The sequence below is a fragment of the Artibeus jamaicensis genome, unplaced genomic scaffold, assembly GCF_021234435.1.
Source record: "Artibeus jamaicensis isolate MK-2021 breed Jamaican fruit bat unplaced genomic scaffold, CSHL_Jam_final contig_3126, whole genome shotgun sequence".
Classification (NCBI taxonomy): domain Eukaryota; kingdom Metazoa; phylum Chordata; class Mammalia; order Chiroptera; family Phyllostomidae; genus Artibeus; species Artibeus jamaicensis.
Window position 1 is genome coordinate 6,316,229 of NW_026521723.1, and position 17,714 is coordinate 6,333,942.

Sequence of the window (17,714 nt, forward strand, 5' to 3'; positions counted from 1 at the left end):
GATGTCCTGAAGGTTTCTAAGCCTCTCCTCATTTTTTTGAATTCTTGTTTCTTCATCCTTTTCTGTTTGGTCACTTTTTTCCTCCTTCTGGTCCACTCCTTTGATTTGAGTCCCAGTTTCCTTTCCATTACTATTGGTTTCCTGTGTATTTCCATTCACTTCAATTAGTTTAGCCTTCATATGTTCCTCTAATTTGTGACTAAAATCAACCAGTTCTGGGAGCATCCTGATCACCAGTGTTTTGAACTGTGCATCTGAAAGTTTAGCTATTTCTTCATCGCTTAGATTTATTGGCTCTGAGGCTCTGAGTTGTTCTTGAGCCATGTTTTGATCTGTTCATGCCTATTACGTATAAGGAGTGGAGCCTTAGTTGTTCACCAGGGCGGGGCCACCCAGGTCACTGGTTTGTGATGCTGTATGTGGGGGCGGGGTCAGAGAGGACAACGGCAGTTCCCTCTGCCACTTCCTGCCACTGGGGCCTGCACCTCCGTCTCACTCCTCGCTCCTTTACCGGTTTATCTGCACGCAAATGTGTGACCACGATCAGTCCTCAGTGGGTCCACCACCTTGCACCCTCAGTGGGTCCACCTGCTTCTCCACACCTGGGATCCGCCCACAGCTGCTGGCACACCTGGGTAGTGAGCCTGGGTAGGTCCAATGGATCTTTCCTGCCAGACCCCGCTCTGCTGCTGGCTCTGCCCCTCTTACTGGTTTGGCTGAAGGGTTCATTATTGTCAGACTTCTGTGTAGTTCAATTTTCTGTGGTTTGGCTGCGTTTTGTTGCTAAAATTTTGTTGTTTTTAAACTTAGTTGTGCGAGAAGGTGCAGTGCTTCCACCTACGCCTCCATCTTGGCGGAAGTCCGAATACTTTTAATCATTTTTAAATTGCATATCCTATAATACAACCTTGTAATGGTAGTGCTTACAAGTGATTTCCTTAAAATTTTCTTTGAGAAGTATTTAAAACTATGCTATTTTTTCAACAAGATTTTTTAAAGAGTGAAAATTACCCATTATCATATCACCAGAGAAAATAAGTTGTACTTTACTTACTTGAAATTATATTGTGTGTAAACTTTTTTCCATCCGTATTTTCTTACTTTTTAAATTTTCTAAAAAATGTTTACACTTTGGAATTTTAAAAAAATTCTCATCCAGGAATATTATATTATTGATTTGAGAGAGAGAGAGAGAGAGACATCAGTGAGTTGCCTCCTGTGTACACCCCAACAAGAATGGAACTTGCCACTAGCTATGTGTCCTGACTGGGAATCAAACCCACGACCTTTAGGTGTACAGGGCGATGCTTTAACCAACTGAGCCACCTGGCCAGGGCCACATTTTAAAGTTTTTGAAATACCCTTTGTAAACATGACTTTGATGGCTGCCTTATGATTTGCACTATTATTGGATATTTAAGAATGTTTCCAGTTTTTAACTGCCTTTTATATGTGTGATTATAAATAGCACCATAGTTAACAATATTGGCATTTGATATTTCATTGAATTTGGTTTTAGTGTATTTACTATAAAAGCACTACATGTCCATTGTAGAAAGCTTTAAAAATACAGACAAAAATTATTATCCAGAGAACCACTGTTGGACATATACCAAATCATCATTCCCTCAACTGCCGTTTTTCAGTACCTTTCATACAGCAGGCGCTGCTTCAGATGCAGAACCTGCTCTGCAGAGCTAACATGCTAGTGTACACTTAGTGATATGTCATGTCAGTCTCCTACATGCATAAATGTGTGTTTTAAAAAGGGACTGTACAACTTGAAAGTTGCATTGTAATCTAATTTTTTCCTGTAACATTAAGAACTTACTTCCATGCTACTGAACTGTCTTTCACAATATCATCTTTAATGGCTGTAGGAGAATTATTTCTTTGGATATAGCATATTTTATTCATCTACTATAGTCAGACATTTCCTTTTTCAATTCCTGTCTGCTCTTAACATCCATGCAATGCATATTTTGCTTCTTTTTGATAGGATAACTGACATGACCTCCACAAGACATGAAGGCACAGGCAGTGTGTGCCGTCTGTCTTCGTCAGCCTTGTAACATCTCTAAGCGGATCTCAGGGTAAGTTCCTTTATAACACACCCGAGCATTAGCTATTTGTATCATTAGAATGGAGTGCAAGCACACAGTGTCAGGGGCTGTTGCCTCTGAAGCCATAACATTGTGAACTTTTCTGAAAGATCAGTTAATGAGAAATGAGGAAGAGACTGGAAGTTTGCATGAAGATCAAACACCATATTTTCTCTTGTCTTTTCTGATTAAGACTCTTTCTGTTATCTGCTACCGGATAGAAAATCACTAGAAGGGCAAGTTTGATTGATTGGTTGATTGATTTTTTTTTTTTTTAAGTGTAAGCTTAGTACTTATTCAACACTTAACGGAAGGCATTATCAGGTTTGCTAGGTCCTGTGACAGGAATTTTTAATTAACTGATAAAATATTAGAGGTGTTTAGTAGAACAGTTAGGGAAGTCAAGAAAACCACTGCTTTTCCATCCCATCTTTCCATGCCTTTCTCTCCATACAAAACCACATCCCTCCAACACTTTGCACAGAAGTAAACGAACTCTCCCTGAGGAAGAGAGGTAGGACATAGCCGAGTGGAAACGGCCCCAGGGGAGGAGGCAGAGGAAAAGACCTTGTGCCAGGGCCACGTGAGCACCCAGTTTCCCCCTCGTGGTTGGCCTTGGGCAAGCTACAAAGGTGCTTACTACACTGTCCATGAGAAAAGTTCCTTTTCAGTCTTACTATCACAGAATTCATACAGAGGGCACACGGTCTGCTTAACATGTGCTGTGAAATGTTCAAAGAATTTGGATGCTGCCTTCAATAATTATGAAGTGGCTAAGTATATTTTCTTAGCAAAAGTCCCTGCTTTTAATACATCCATTTGTTTTCTAAAGTTAGCTTCCAAAGTGTAGGATTAAACTCCCACATTTATGTTCAGAACAATAGTTATTAACTAGTTCCGAGTAACTCATGGGATATCCTGAGAGTGGGCCTAAAGCTGAAAGAAGTGAATCACTTCATTCCTCCTTTTGGGCTCCTCCTGCCCATGTGTTTCCTCACTTGAAACTAATGTCTGCATATTCCTAACACCTTTCCACACAGATTGTCCTCCATAGGCTCAAATATTACCTGGCCCAACCAAGGTAAGTTTGCTCTAATCTTTTAGGGCTTGCCGGCTCTAGCTAGCTGGATAAGCTAATTTGTTATGTTACAGTAGGTGTTAAAAGTGAGTGTTCTCAGGGAATAAAAATCAACAGGAGTCTTTTATTACATAATATACATAATTTCCAATAACTATAGCTGTCCAGAATCAGAGGAGAGATGAGATTATTGATCAAACTAGTGTTTCTGTGCTTTAGGCTATTGCCAATTCTCACAGCTACAATGAATCAAACAGATATTCAATTAAAATAGCAGTAACTCAAACACAGGGCTTCATGGGCGGTTTCTAGTGATTAGACTAACAAAGGTTCTTGATGATGTGTATAGGCCGCCGACCTAAGATAGCACTTCTGATAATCCTTAATAAGCATCATCACTAGTTCTCTTCATAACTGCTCTTGACTTTTATATACAATCTTCCCAGCTTTCTTCAATCACAATGAGTGAGCAAATACTCACTTGGAAGACTTGATAAAGATATAATTGTCCCTTGCTTGTTTGAAAATGGACCCAAAGTCGTAATTCACTGGAGGAATCAAGATAATGTTTACACATACTACAAAGACAGTGACCATTTGTAGAAGCAAGATCCCAGATACTGCAAACAGTGCATGCTCTTCCACCATGAAATTCACAGTGGGAATGCCACCCTACCTTTCAGAAGACTAAGCCTTCTAGATGAAGGAACTGATATGTGCTATGTGGGAACAGCAGCTAGAAGCATCCTGAAGTGCTACTAAAGGTGGGAGGGATACATGCACGTGAGGCTGATAAAACATAACAATGATATCATTCCATGTTTTTCTGAAGTGTCTTTCTTAATTTGACAGGCTATGGGCTTTCTTCTATGGCAAAACTTATAGATCTACATCATTTTTAATGAATAGTATCTTATAGTACAGACAGGCTGTAACTGATACACCCATTCCCCCACTGGAAGGTATGCAAGCATTTCTGGTGTTTTACATTACAAAAAAACTTTTGTGATGAATATTCTTATGCTTAATACAGGAAAATGATTTGGAAAAAGTATCAGACATAAGATTTTAACACATTATTTCCACCAGCAGTGGAAGAGCATCCATTTTTCCCTTAGTCTTATCAGCACTTAGTATCATCAATTGGAAAAATTTATGCCAATATGATGGCTTAAAAATTTTGGATCATTGAGTTAAATTACATTTTTCTGTTTTCTTAATGGACCTAATTTTAACATTATATACTGTTGACCCTTGGAGAACACAGGGATTAGAGTGATGACCCCCCACGCAGTTGAAAATCTGCCTAAAACTTAAGTCAGCCCTTCCCACACGTGAATTCCCAATGGCCACGTGACCCTTAAATAATGTGGGTTTGAATCATGCAGGGCAATTGAAAATATTCGCATATAAATAGAACCATGCAGTTTATAGGTACGTTGTTCAAGAGTCAACAGTATCTCTTGTCTATATTGATTGTATTTACTATTCATTTATTTATGGGGTGAAAGGGCATTTTCCAATGCTTGTTTTATCCTGCACTGTTCCTTCTCCCCGTGTCCTATGTAGTTGTTTCAGACCTGGACTCAGAAGTCGAAGAATTATATGTAAACAGTATCAAAAAGACTGAGTCAGTACCTGAAGAATATGAAATGTTGCATGAGCTCTGGTTTATAGACCTAACACACACACTTGGTTGCTCAGTGAGGCCATTTGACTTCTTTCTAATATTCTTCCTGGAGAATTGAGATTGTTAGTTGCTCTATATCCATCCACAAATCCCCTTTTTTCACTTGTAGATAACCACACACTATCTTAAGGTTCTACAGTTTTTGTGTTGCTTTTGATTTCAGTAACTGCCAAATTTTGCCCATAAAGCTTAGCTTTTTCTTTCATGGGTACTGAAACAATAAATGCTCTGCACAAATAACCTAAAAAGAAGCTAGTGATGACCATTCCTTATGTGTCCTTCTTTCACTCCCATCACTTTTGTCACACTGTAGTGAAGTATGAAGAGAGGGACGCAAACAGCTCCTTCATATGTGGCACGTTAAGTGTTTATCTTCATCCAGTTATCACACAGAAAGTGGACAATACACCTATCTCTGCCAGCACTCTGGAAGAAATTGAATCTTTCGATCCTTTATCTAATGGTAGAGTAAATATCACAGGATCCAATTTATCTTATAAATGTGCCATTGAAAATCCAATGCCGAAGCAAACATGGATGGGGAGATGGACAATGAAAAATAGGGCTGTCTGTGTGTATGTGCTAGGTCAGAGTGGGCGGGGGAACAGGGCTGATTTACAGGGAAAGAAGGGGACAGAAAAGAAAGAAAATACATCCATGGCTGTCAGAAGGCTGGGACTAGAGTCCCAGGTCTACTATTTACTAGCTGTATAGGATTTACTAGCTGTATAGCAATCTTTACTTTAAGTTAGTAAGGATTGCTAAAAATGATAAGCAATCATTTTTACTTCTGAGCATTAGTTCCTCCTTAATGAAATGGAAGTAATTCTCACCTTCCTAGGTGTTTATGAGTTGAGGGAAAACATATGGACAGTAGCAAATCTATTCATAAGTACTCCTGTATTTCTCTAGAGTTCATTCTCTATAGAGGATTTCCCACTAGCATTGTACTTCAAAAGATCAGAGCAGAAAGAATGCTTATGTATTATCAGGTCACGACCTTTGATTCTTGCCAATCTTTCAACTAAACAAAAATTAACTAATTAATATTATTGCTTCCTCTTTAGTTTCTTCATGTAGTCCCAGCCCAGCCATCTTTATGAACACCTGTATCATTTCATGGGCCGTTTTCATACTCCTTCCTCTCATTCCTTTGAACAAACCCAAACTCTGACCAATCTCTGTATCTATAATGAAGTGTTTAAGGAAAATTAAGAACAAAAGTGTACTTGGCACTGTTTACCCAATTCCAGGGGAAAATATTGTTTTTGTTAGGAGCAAAACAAGATTCTTCTGTAAATTTCCATTATGCAAGGAAAGTGGAGATTAGCTACCAATTTTTGCCTTCTGCTGAGTCTCATATTTTCAAAATGCCCACTAAGGAGACTGAAGTTAGAAGCGATTCACACCCATACATGATTTGAGTGCTAAAGGCATGGCCAGCCAATGTCCACTTTTCATCAGCCAGGCAGTGGTGGAAACATGGGAAACAACGAAAATGTTACTATTAAATTGTAAATATTTTCTATGAGAAATTGTATTTCCTCACGTTTATTCAGAACGGAGCACCAACAGGTCCTTGGGCTCTGTACTGTCATCTTGCTGAGGAGCCGTAATGTGCTAACTAGGGGTCATTGCTCTCTGACCATGAACTTAAGAACATGAATTCTTATTTTCTGGATCTGCAGCATCCAGTGTAATATATATAAAAAAACTGAGTGAGGAAGGGTACATTATTAATTCTGTTCACTGTGGTTGGGTATGACTGGAGTGAAGAATACATGCTTAAGAAAGTTGCCTGAGAGAAGAATTTTTAAAGAGTTGTAGGAAATTCCAGGAAACATAGGCATTTCAGGTTTAAAAAAATGCATTATGTGCAAAAGAACAGAGGAGTAAATATCACTGGGTTTATGAAAGTTTATGCTGTTGACTGTCAGGCTAAATTATCCAGAGATAAACCTGGAGAGGAGGGCAAAGACCGGATGAGAGGCCTACTGCTCCTTGCAAAGGAGCTTGAATGGGGTCCTGGAGGTAGCGAGGAGCTGAAGAAGGATGAGAAGCATCAGAAACCTCCTAGACTTGAATTTTAGATGGTTTACTTTGGCATATTCTCTCCCAGGTGGACTAAATAGTAGGCGAGTCTAAGGCCAGAAAGAACAGTCTAGGCCAGTCCCTAGAAGCTGGCCTGCAGAGCTATAGAACAGGAAGGACAAGATAGCGCTGATCCGGGGCAGGCTGAGAATGCCCAGCACTATCCCTGCTCTGAAAGAGCTCAGTCCAGTGGGTGATTATTTATAAACACTTCAAAATGTTCTTCTTATGTGTAAGAAATGACACTTTGTCTAGAAAGAGATTAAGAACCAATTGCGACCATAAGTAACAGACAACTAGGGAGTAGGTAGAGTGACAAGAGGGGCGTCCTAGGGAAGACCAGCACTGCTAGGTCCACGGAAGCAGAACTGACTTGACTGGTCAGTAACTGGTAGCAATGTCAATATCAGGTGCCCATGCTTGGGTGCTCACTGTCAGAATGCAGGAGTTAAAGCCCAAGCGGTATCAGCTCCCTCCCTGGTCCAAGCTTAGGCTGCCTCGAAGGCCTCAACTTAACTTTTGTGGGAGTATTGAAAATAGTGCTGGTAAACATTTTCTTTACAGAAACTCCACAATGATATTTCTAAATGCATTTCTAAGTGTTCCTCTGAAAATTCATTTGAAAATTTTATACTCATTGATGTTTCCTTTTCTGTCCTGTTGTTCGATGGCCTTTGTGAAAAGCATAAGAGAAAGCATTTTACTCTGATGTGAAGTTGCAAACTATATTTTCCTACTGAATGATAGGAAAATATCATTCCTACTATGAAGATCTCATAGTCACTTGGTCCAGAGTGGAAAGTGGCATTTCCACCAGCCTGGCTTACTTTCTGAGCATTCCCCCAAAATATAATTATCAATGAACCCTGACTTTCATGGAATGAAGAGCTAATAAACCAGAGTGATTTTCTTTTTCTTTTTGCTTTGAGGAATCTTAGTCCCTTAGACAGTGAGGAATATTTATGCAATATTTCTTCAAGCAAATACACTTGTGCTCACCTTTCAAACACTGCATATAGGTAAGTTATCAATACAAGTAGGCTTGGATAATGGGTTTAGGCTATAACAGCAGAAATTGTGAATTGCAAATAGGGAAATCAGGTTGGCATTTAAAGAATACCTTTGATTAGTATTTCTGAAAATGTTTGCTACAGGGATACCTCTGGTCAAGATGGCAAACAACCTCCTTACTTCAACCGCACAAAAGTCCTGCATTGAAAAAACAACTTCCATAAGATTTCCTTTTTAGGGTTTCAGAGCTTCAGAAATTAAGAGGGAACATACATGTTTTGTGAGCCTGTGAGCTGAGCATATTGAAATCCTGTTTACTGCTGTCTCCACTGTGGGCCTCAGGGTCCAGGAGCTGAGATTGTAGGCACAGTGGGAAGTTGGGACTGGGGCTCTGCTGGGTGCTGGGCAAGCATAGTCCATGAACCTGGTACACAGAGCCACCAAAAGACATTTGACATACTAGGTATATGCCTGACTCGGCTAATTTTTACCTCTATTGATAGCTAAATGCCAAAACTAACAATTTAAAATATTTCCAGTCGTGGAGTGTGTACCTGTGAAGTTGGCTTTCTAGGTGAGTCGGCTAGTCCCCTCACCCATAAACCATCAACCTGATATCATGGGAGACCATGTCATCTCTCTTTCTATTCTTTATTAAAGCTATTTGAGTCAGGGAAATACGGTTTAGAAATATTTCTGTCATATCATGCTAGCTGTGAGAATTAGTAGGAATAACATATTTGGAGGTTTGGTGATTTTATGTAGTGAAATAAGAAGAGAGCACTGTCCTTCGGTTACGTGGTCTTGGAACGCAGAGAACCCTCTAGGCACCAAGTGATAACTCCTCCTTTGAGAGTACTGAAGACTGAAGTGTATTTGAAGCTCCTACTTTTCTCCCAAATAGGAATGTTTTTCATGTAAAATACAGTTAAGCTTGCATCCTATTTTTTTAAAAATATTTTATTTATTTATCTTTAGAGGAGAAGGGAAGGAGAGAGAGAGAGAGAAACATCAATGTGTGGTTGCCTTTCGTGCGTCCCCTGCTGGGAACTGGCCTGCAGGGAACTGGTCTGCAACCCAGGCATGTGCCCTGACTGGGAATCGAACCGCAACTGTCTGATTCGCAGGCCCGCGCTCTGCATCCTATTTTTTTAATGTTGCTTCATGTTGGATTCATTTCAGGGTATAGTGAAATAATCAGGAAGAAATGGTCTGCAGACCGCATTTGGCCCATCTTTCTAACCAGAGCTCTAACTCTTAGTTTACACAATGTGAAGCCTCAAGACCAATCTGTCTCTGATAATATGGAAAACAAGCTTTTTAGAACCTCTCATTCCTGAGCAAACCCTGGCCAGTTGAGACTGGAGGAGGGTCAGCTTTTACCCCCCAGGAAGACATCTGCAGCGTGAGCTACCCCAGAAGGGAAGAGAACAGGGCAAATAGTACTGGCCCCTTACACATCACTCTTTCAAGGAAACGTGGTTTTCTAGTCTGAATTGCAATTTTCCACTTGCTGCCTTATCCAGGACACGTTGCAACATTTGAAAAGGAGGTCTAGACAGGAGTGCTTATTATCCCTAGAGTCTAGATCTACTAGATAATAGTTTCAGTGAATTGGAGGGAATTAAATAACTCTTGCTAAATTTTGCTGCTGAATCAATATGTGACCTTGGGCAAATCTCTTTACAGATGGGGGAACTGAAGGCCACAGATAAAGTAAGAAGAAGCAATACCTGGCAGGATTTTTGTCAGGAGGGAAATATGCATATGAAAACAATGTGGAAAGTCAATTTAATATTTCTACTTAATTGCTCCTTTACATAGGTATAGAATTTCAGAATGACACAAATTTGTGGAGAGATTAATGTTTTTTATTGTAAAACATTAAGAGTATGTTCATAAAAATGACATTCATATATAGAGCTGTTCATTTTTAAAAATAGCCATAATCTCTCCTCCGCCCCCTGAATTGGGCTTCATGCTCTAATGCTTGCTTAGCTCACAAGTTTATTGGGTTCTGACTTTGGTGACATTAGGTGTCTAAGTTTCTGCCTTCTGGGGTCCCTACTTCCTTTAATGCTAATTACAATTCTAGCACCAACAAAGATGGTGCTAGAATTGTAGTGGAATTGTAACTGTAATTGTAGATGGAAATGTTCAGGCTTCTCCAGTTGTTCATGAGGAGCTTCAGCACTATCATCCCTGTGGTCACCTGTCACCTCTCACTCAAGACCATGGCTCCTTCTTAGGTCTTCTCATCACCTCTGTGTTCCCTGTCACTCTCTCTCTAGGAAGCCGTCTTCTCCAAGTCAAGGGTGAATTACACCGTCCCCTTATCTCCCAAGGAGAACGCTGGACTGAAGGTAGTTTGTAGTCATGATTATCCCTTTGTAAAAAGGGTGCTAATTCTCTGATCACAATATAAAACAATAGAAACTTAAATGCATACTAGACTCATTGCCTCTCAGGTTTTCTCTCCCGACTCTCACCCTCACTAAACCTCAAATTCATTAAAATTATAGCTTTTAGAGGTTTCCCACGAAAGAGACATGGAGACTGGGAGGTATTGTTTATGCTCCTAAAAAACTCTCTGGTCCAGACAGGCTTGTCTTTTCCCTGTGAAAAGTGTTTTTGCTAATATGAAATTTGCCTGCCACCCGCAAGGCAGAAATAACTTGTTTTAAAAATAGTAAGCATGTTCTACCCATCCACCCACATATTTTCTTTTATTGTTTGGAAATTTTTCTTCCAGTTTATAGACTTTGTTTTGTTCAGAACCAAGTCAAAGAACAGCCCCCTGGATAATCATTCTGCCTTCAGTGATTTGGGTGCTTGCGGTGCTTCTGGTGGCACTTAGTCCTGAGGTCAAGACGATGCATCCATTTCGTCGCAGATAACATCCCATGGAGGGTCTGGTTCTGCCCCTGGGTATTCAAGTTGACGTGAGACAGCTGCATACCTACACTGCTTCTGGGCATGTAAACAGATCTGAATTTTCCAGAAAGTCACTTGTAAAACCTATCAAAATCTTTTAAAATGCTTTATGCTTCTGCCACCTAACTATTCTAATTCTAGGAATTTATTCTGAGTTTAATCATCTGAGACACACCAAACTATATTAAGCACATTCGCTGCAGCACGCTGCCGTTAACTCCACTTTTTCTACTATTTCAATATATAATCGAGGAATGAGTAAATTAATTTGGCATCACATGTTAGTTAAAGTTTTCGTTTTTACTAAAAAAGGTCTAAAAATTAAGTCTGGTAGTAAAATGATGTCCAGGATGGTTCTAATGATCTGGGATTGAAAAAATAGCTGGAAAGAAATAACCTAAAGCTTTACCAGTGGTTGCTTTGGGACGGAGGTGGCTCCTTTCCCCCACTCACCTGCCCAGGCACTTTATGGGCCTCCTCACGTCCCTGGATCTGTTTTCTCTCTCTTTGAGCTTTATGTATAGTGGCCACTGCTCAAAATAGTATTTTCTTTTATGTGTCATTTTATTTTAATTCCTTTAAAATGTTTAAAACTTTTTCTAAATTTTCTGCAACAAATTAGTGTTACTCTACTTGGGGCAATTTAAATGATATATTAAGATGCCATGGTCATAGGACTTCTTAAAAGACTTCACTTTTATCACCAGAATTAGATCTAGAAAAACCTTATTTCCATATTTTGCAGATTAGGAAACTGGAATATAAGATATTAGCATAAATGCTAACCAGGTATATGAAACAGACCTAAGCCCACCTAGGATGCTAACTCGTGGCAAAGGTAGATCCAGGCCCCAAGCAGCCCCCCCTTATGCCATAATGCCCCTGAGAAGGCTCTGAGCATCATGGGATGTTGAAAGCGATCCCATGTCTCTCTCTGGTTGCTTTCTGCCTTTCACTCCTGTGGAAGTTAGAGGATCTGACCATAGCAGAAGCCGTTGTTGAAGGTAAGATATTAAGAGTGACCATGCGCAAGAGTTTCAACAATTTTAGCCCTGTGATTGTAGTCATAGGCAGGCTAGTCCCCTCACTTGCCACTCCTATCTCTTAGGTGGCCAGAAGTAGAAAAGGTATAGATCACAGACAATACAGTTCATCCCACAAATGTAACCTTTGACTTAATATAATGACACTTGTGATTGGATCAGGTTCAAATTCTAGGAGAAAGAGTGACATACTGCTAAAGAGTGACAATTTTGTTTCTTTATTGGTAGCATGCATGGATCAGTTCCTAACAGAAGACACCCGGCACACTCAAAACTGTTGTACAAAGGGGAGCGCAGAAGACAGTGTGTTCCCCCAGAGCTGGGAGCAACTGATTCATTAACGAAACTAAACTTGAAAGGACAAGGAAAAAGAGCAGTTCCCCAAACCTGAAAGGAGACAGTTGCATACAATCTGCTGTTTTGCAAGGAGGGTGACTTTCGCTTGAAGAGCACAGCCAGGCCACGATGACCCTAAAGGGAAGGGGCTGGAAGAAGAAATACCCAGTTTTGCTCTTTCCTCCCTCTGATCTCCACCCCAACCAGAAACCGGAGAAAAGAAATGCCCTGCACATGGGACCCATGTAGGGCAGCTTCCCAGGGCAAAGGGCAGGAAGCGTACTGAGTGTGGAAGAATAGTCAGGAGGTACCAGCAAAAACAGTGTCAGACGGTTTAAAGACTTAAATGTTAGACCTGAAACCATGAAATTCCTAGAAGAAAATAGACAGCAAAATCTTGGACAGTGCTCGTAGGAATATTTTATCTGATATATCTCCCCAGGCAAGGGAAACAAAGCAAAAGTAAACAAATTGGATGACATCAAATTAAAAAGGTTTTGGAAAGCAAAGGAAATCATCAACAAAATAAAAAGACAACCCATGGAATGGGAGAACATATTCACTAGTACATCTACTAAGGGGTTAATATCCAAATTTATAAAGAACTTATAAAACTCAACACCAAAAAAACAAACAATCCAATTTAAAAAATAGGCAAAGGGCCTGGATGAGTAAACACTTCTCTCAGCAAGACATACAGATGGCCAATAGACATATGAAAATGCCACTAATCATGTCACTAATCATGAGAGAAATGCAAATTAAAACCACAATGAGATATCACCTCACACCAGTCAAAATGGCTATCATCCATAAATCAACAAACAGCAAGTGCTGGAGAGGATGTGGAGAAAAGGGAACCCTTTTGCACTGTTGGTGGGAATGCAGATCGGTGCAACCACTGTGGAAAGCAGTATGGAGATACCTCAAAAAATTAAAAATGCATCTGCCTTTTGACCCAATGATTTTACTTCTGGGAATTTATCCAGAGAAACTCAAAACACTAATTCAAAAGAACAAATTCACTTCTATGTTCATTGCAGCATTATTTACAATCACCAAGATATGGAAGCAGCCCAAGTGTCCATCAACAGATGAGTGGATAAAATAACTATGGGGCATTTATACAATGGAACATTGCTTGGCTGTAAAAAAAATAATATTTTACCCTTTGCAACACCATGGATGGACCTGGAGAACATTATGCTAAGTGAAATAAGCCAGTTAGAGAAAGACAAGTACCATATAATTTTACTCACTTGGAATCTAATGAACAAGCTGAGCTAACAAGCCAAACAGAAACAGATTCACAGATAAGAGAGCAAGCTGACAGCTCCGGGTGGGGCGGGTTTACGGGTGGAAGGACCGAAACAAAAAAAAGGAAAAGGGACTCATGGACGTGAACAACAATGTGGTGATTGTGAGGAGGTTATAAGGGGGACAAATGGTAATGAAATAAATATAATAAAAATAAATTATTAAAAAATCCCCCAAAAAACAAAAAGGGGAGTCCTAGAAAATAATGACCAATTATTCAACCATAGTTTTAATACTAAAGACTATACAAATTACAGACAGGGAGAAAAAGCAATGTCAGGGTATTGGCCACTTTTTAAAAAAAGAATGTTCTGTAGTTCTGTAGTTAGATGGGCTGAAACTGTATTTCAAGTTGTCATACTAAAAGCCACAAAGTCTCCTACCTCCAGGTCCCTGGTTGTAGTTTTATACGACTATGGTTCCAATGTTTTCCTTTTAACTACCTTTTCAATTACTCTGTTTTAAAATACCCTTAGTCTAAGACAAGTATAAATTATCCTAGATTTTAGCAAGGCCCAGAAGAAAGCCCTTTTTTGAGAAATGACATTGTCCTCCTTTTTCCTTAACCATCATTCTCAGCCTTAACCACCACATCCTCAGCTGTTATTTCACATTAACAGTCAGTAGGAATCAGGCCTACAATCCTAAAGACTTGGGAATGCCTGACTTGGGTGAATTGGCTTTATCACCACTTTGGAGCACCTGAATGAGCCATAAGAATTTACTGCTGCTTACTGAACGCATTTTAAATGCAGTTAGTTGAAAGAGAGTTAAGAAAGGATGAGTAACTGAGGTGAATCTAATAACATAATCATAGGCACACCTCATTGTATTGTGCTTTGCAGATATCATGGGTTGCTTATTTTATTTGCTTATTTACTTACTTATTTTGCAAATTCAGGGTTTGTAGCAACCCTCTGTCAAGCAAGTCTATTGGTGGCATTTTTCCCAACAGCATTTGCTCACTCATGTCTCTGTTACATTTTGGTAATTCTTCCACTATTTCAAACTGTCTCATTATTATCACATTTGTCATGGTGATCTGTGATCTTTGATGTTACTGGGGCAAGACCCTTCGCCAGGATAAAGATGGTCACTTGCTAAAAAGCTCATGATGGTTACCATTCTTTAGCAATAAAATGTTTTTAAATTAAGGCATGTACTTTATTTGTTAGATGCACTGCTACCGCACACTAATCGACTACAGAACAGTGCAAGCATAGCTTTTATATGCCTAAGGAAACCCAAAAGCTCGTCTGACTCACCTCTGCTCTGTTGTGGTGGTCGGCGACTGAGCCTGCGCTGTCTCCAAGGTGGGAATAAGGGGTAATGAGTGTTTGCAAAGGTGTTTTGTTTAATTTCGTTATTTTTTTCCTGTAGAACAAAGTTCTTTCTCTACAGATGAGAGAGCTAGTGATGACGATATTGAAGAAAACATGGTAAGACATTTCCTTTATCAAACCACTTATAAAAATACTACTGTAAAAAGAAATTGAAGTTTTAACTGATTCACATATTGTCATTCAACACTTTGATAGAAGAAAACAAGGAGGGAGGGACTGCAGGATAATATAATAGAAAAAATTACAATTAGGCTTTTCCCAATGTCTGTAATTAAACAGGCTCTACCCGCTTAAATAAGTGGTTGCTCTTCTCATCTCCTATTGTTATTTGTAGAGAACGACACTATATGGATGAGGGTACAACCACATACTTATTCTTCTGAAGGAAACATGGCATTGTATTGACTGTACAGAAAGATAAAGTGAAGGAAAACATACCCAGTTTCTGCCCAGACTCAGATTGCTGACCTTTTATAGTTTTTTCAGCCACTTACAGGCTGGGTTCATTGCAGGCCGATAATTCACTTACAATTTATGGCTGATTGTATATTTTCTTTTTGTTACATGCCTTGTATTGAGTTCCATTAATCGGAATACAAATAAGGGCTAAGAGTGGCATAAACTTGTTAAGAACTCAGGAACATCCAGCAGGGAAATTAAAGTCGATTGAGGAGACCCAGACTTCATAACTCCTTAATTTAGATCCAGTGTTACGGATCTCTGACTAGAGATGCAAACAATACCTTAAAGTCCTACCTCCCCTAAAACCATAGAAAACACCACCATTGTTAAATACATAAGATGAAGAAGGCCCTTGACATGAAAACACCCATTTGGGGTCCATTTATCTTGGTCGTAGGCTCTTTCAGAAGAGCGAGGCTGTCCAGGAAATGAAACATTTCTGGACTGTGACAACACTTCGCAGGGACCTTAATGCCCAGAAACTCCCTCTCCCCTTTCCTCACCTGGATTCGGTGATGGCTTTCCATGACCACACAGTGCTACCATTACAGAGACGTGTAAGCTTTCCCTTTCCCAGTATTACGTTCACTCTCCAAGACCTAAGTGTCATTCACTGACCACCTAATGGCATCAAGGTTATAAATGTCTGGATTCCAGTTCAACTTGGAAAACAATTGTCTCATTCATTTACTTTCTTGCTGCAGTCAGCCCAGGAGGCTGCAATGAGGTTTCCACCAAGAATTTGGAAGAAATGTTATCACTTAGAATTGATTCAAAAATCTGATGAGCTAATAATGATGGGTGAGAGAGCTCAGGTAGGAACAGAAATCACCTTAAGCAAAAAGGTGAAAAACCAGAGCCTGGAAACCCAGGGAATTGACTTGCTAAGGTATTGCACTCTAGTTTTATATGAATAACCAGCTAGATTTAGTATGCTGAGTCTTAGCATCCTGAAGAGAAAGTATCTTAGTATCTCTAAGACTGCCTACAGCAAAGGGCCCTATGGACTGGAGAACTGACATCTCTGGAGATGGGTTATAGGTCCCAACACCAGGTTTGCATAGCTGAGTGACCCCAGCTCTGAAGATAATTCGATTCACTCTTTTGGCTCAGTCATCATATTATTCATCAGTTTTCTAATAAATTTTGATTTCCATATAAATTTTTATGCAAGGAGAAATGGATAGCCCAGCTGACTTGATGATCTATTTCCCTTAATTTTAATCATCAATTTATAAGAAAGAAAAACCTAACCAGGATTTTTGTGACTTAATCAAATTTTAACCCTATAGTTTACAGAAGAAAATCAACTCTCAATTGTGTGTGAATGCTACGGGGTCCAATTTTCTCTATCAGCTGGTGTTAACTTCATAATCTCATACCTTGGGCATAGTTTTATTTCATCTTATTTGCTACAGTGTTGCAACAGGTATTTATAAACTGTGAAGTTGTAAGGATGCCATTGTAAAGAAAACCTTTAAAAAGAAACATAGGATACTCTGTGAGGAGGAGATCCTCGCAACTGCTGTGGTCCTCCTACAGTGATGATGAGGACAAATTTAGAGACCAAAGCCAACACATTGAGAATGGCAGACAAGAAAGAACTGGAGTCCTTCAACACTGTTGAAGCCCAGAATTAATCTTAGAGCCACCTGTAGAGGTCGGTGTTAGACCAGAGAGGCAAACTGATGAGAATGAGAGAAAATAGGGATTTATTATAGGGATTCAGCCTTACATAACTGGGACTCAGCTGAGGAAGTCTATGCCAGGCTGCCCCCTCTGCATCTGCTGCTGAGCTTGAAGTCGTTCTAGGTCAGCTGTGCCCAGTGGTCAGGAGGGAGAGTTGGACGTGGAGTGAGGAGAGTGATGGTCGGCTGGAATCCATGCCTGTCTGAGGGCCTCCAAAGTCCCTGCTGTGGGTGACCTGTAAGAGAAGCTGGAGCCCATTGCCATGGAGTCGCACGCACGCCTGGCCAAGACTGGGGCTGATGAGGGAGGCTGTTGGGCACTGGGAGGGCTGTGGGTCCAGGATCTGCTGCCGATCTCCGATCTCCGGCAGCTCACCAGCTCTGGCCTGGGCTAACCGCCAGCTCTCACAGTGCCTGGGGCCGTATGCTGACCTTATGAGCATAAAATAAAGAGCTGCTTTTCCACTTCTGCTTCTCAAATCTGGTAGAAATTTCTCCACACCCAACTCCAAACCAGAGCCAAACAGAGAAAGGAATTCTGGAAATGTACCTCCAGGTTAGTGAAACTGGCACCATACAAAGCCACTGTGCCACCCATCACTGCCTGGACGTCTTGTGA

The 17,714-nt window shown here is 40.1% G+C and overlaps 1 protein-coding gene across 1 annotated transcript; it reads left to right on the plus strand.

Moving 5' to 3' along the window:
• The first annotated feature begins 2,025 nt into the window (after positions 1–2,025).
• On the plus strand, positions 2,026–17,490 carry HHLA2 (HERV-H LTR-associating 2). The gene is given in 7 exon segments (XM_053663025.1): positions 2,026–2,093; positions 3,143–3,183; positions 3,647–3,922; positions 5,184–5,456; positions 7,833–7,951; positions 7,953–7,980; positions 17,339–17,490. Coding segments are annotated over 7 exon segments (957 nt in total).
• The last annotated feature ends 224 nt before the right edge of the window (positions 17,491–17,714 follow it).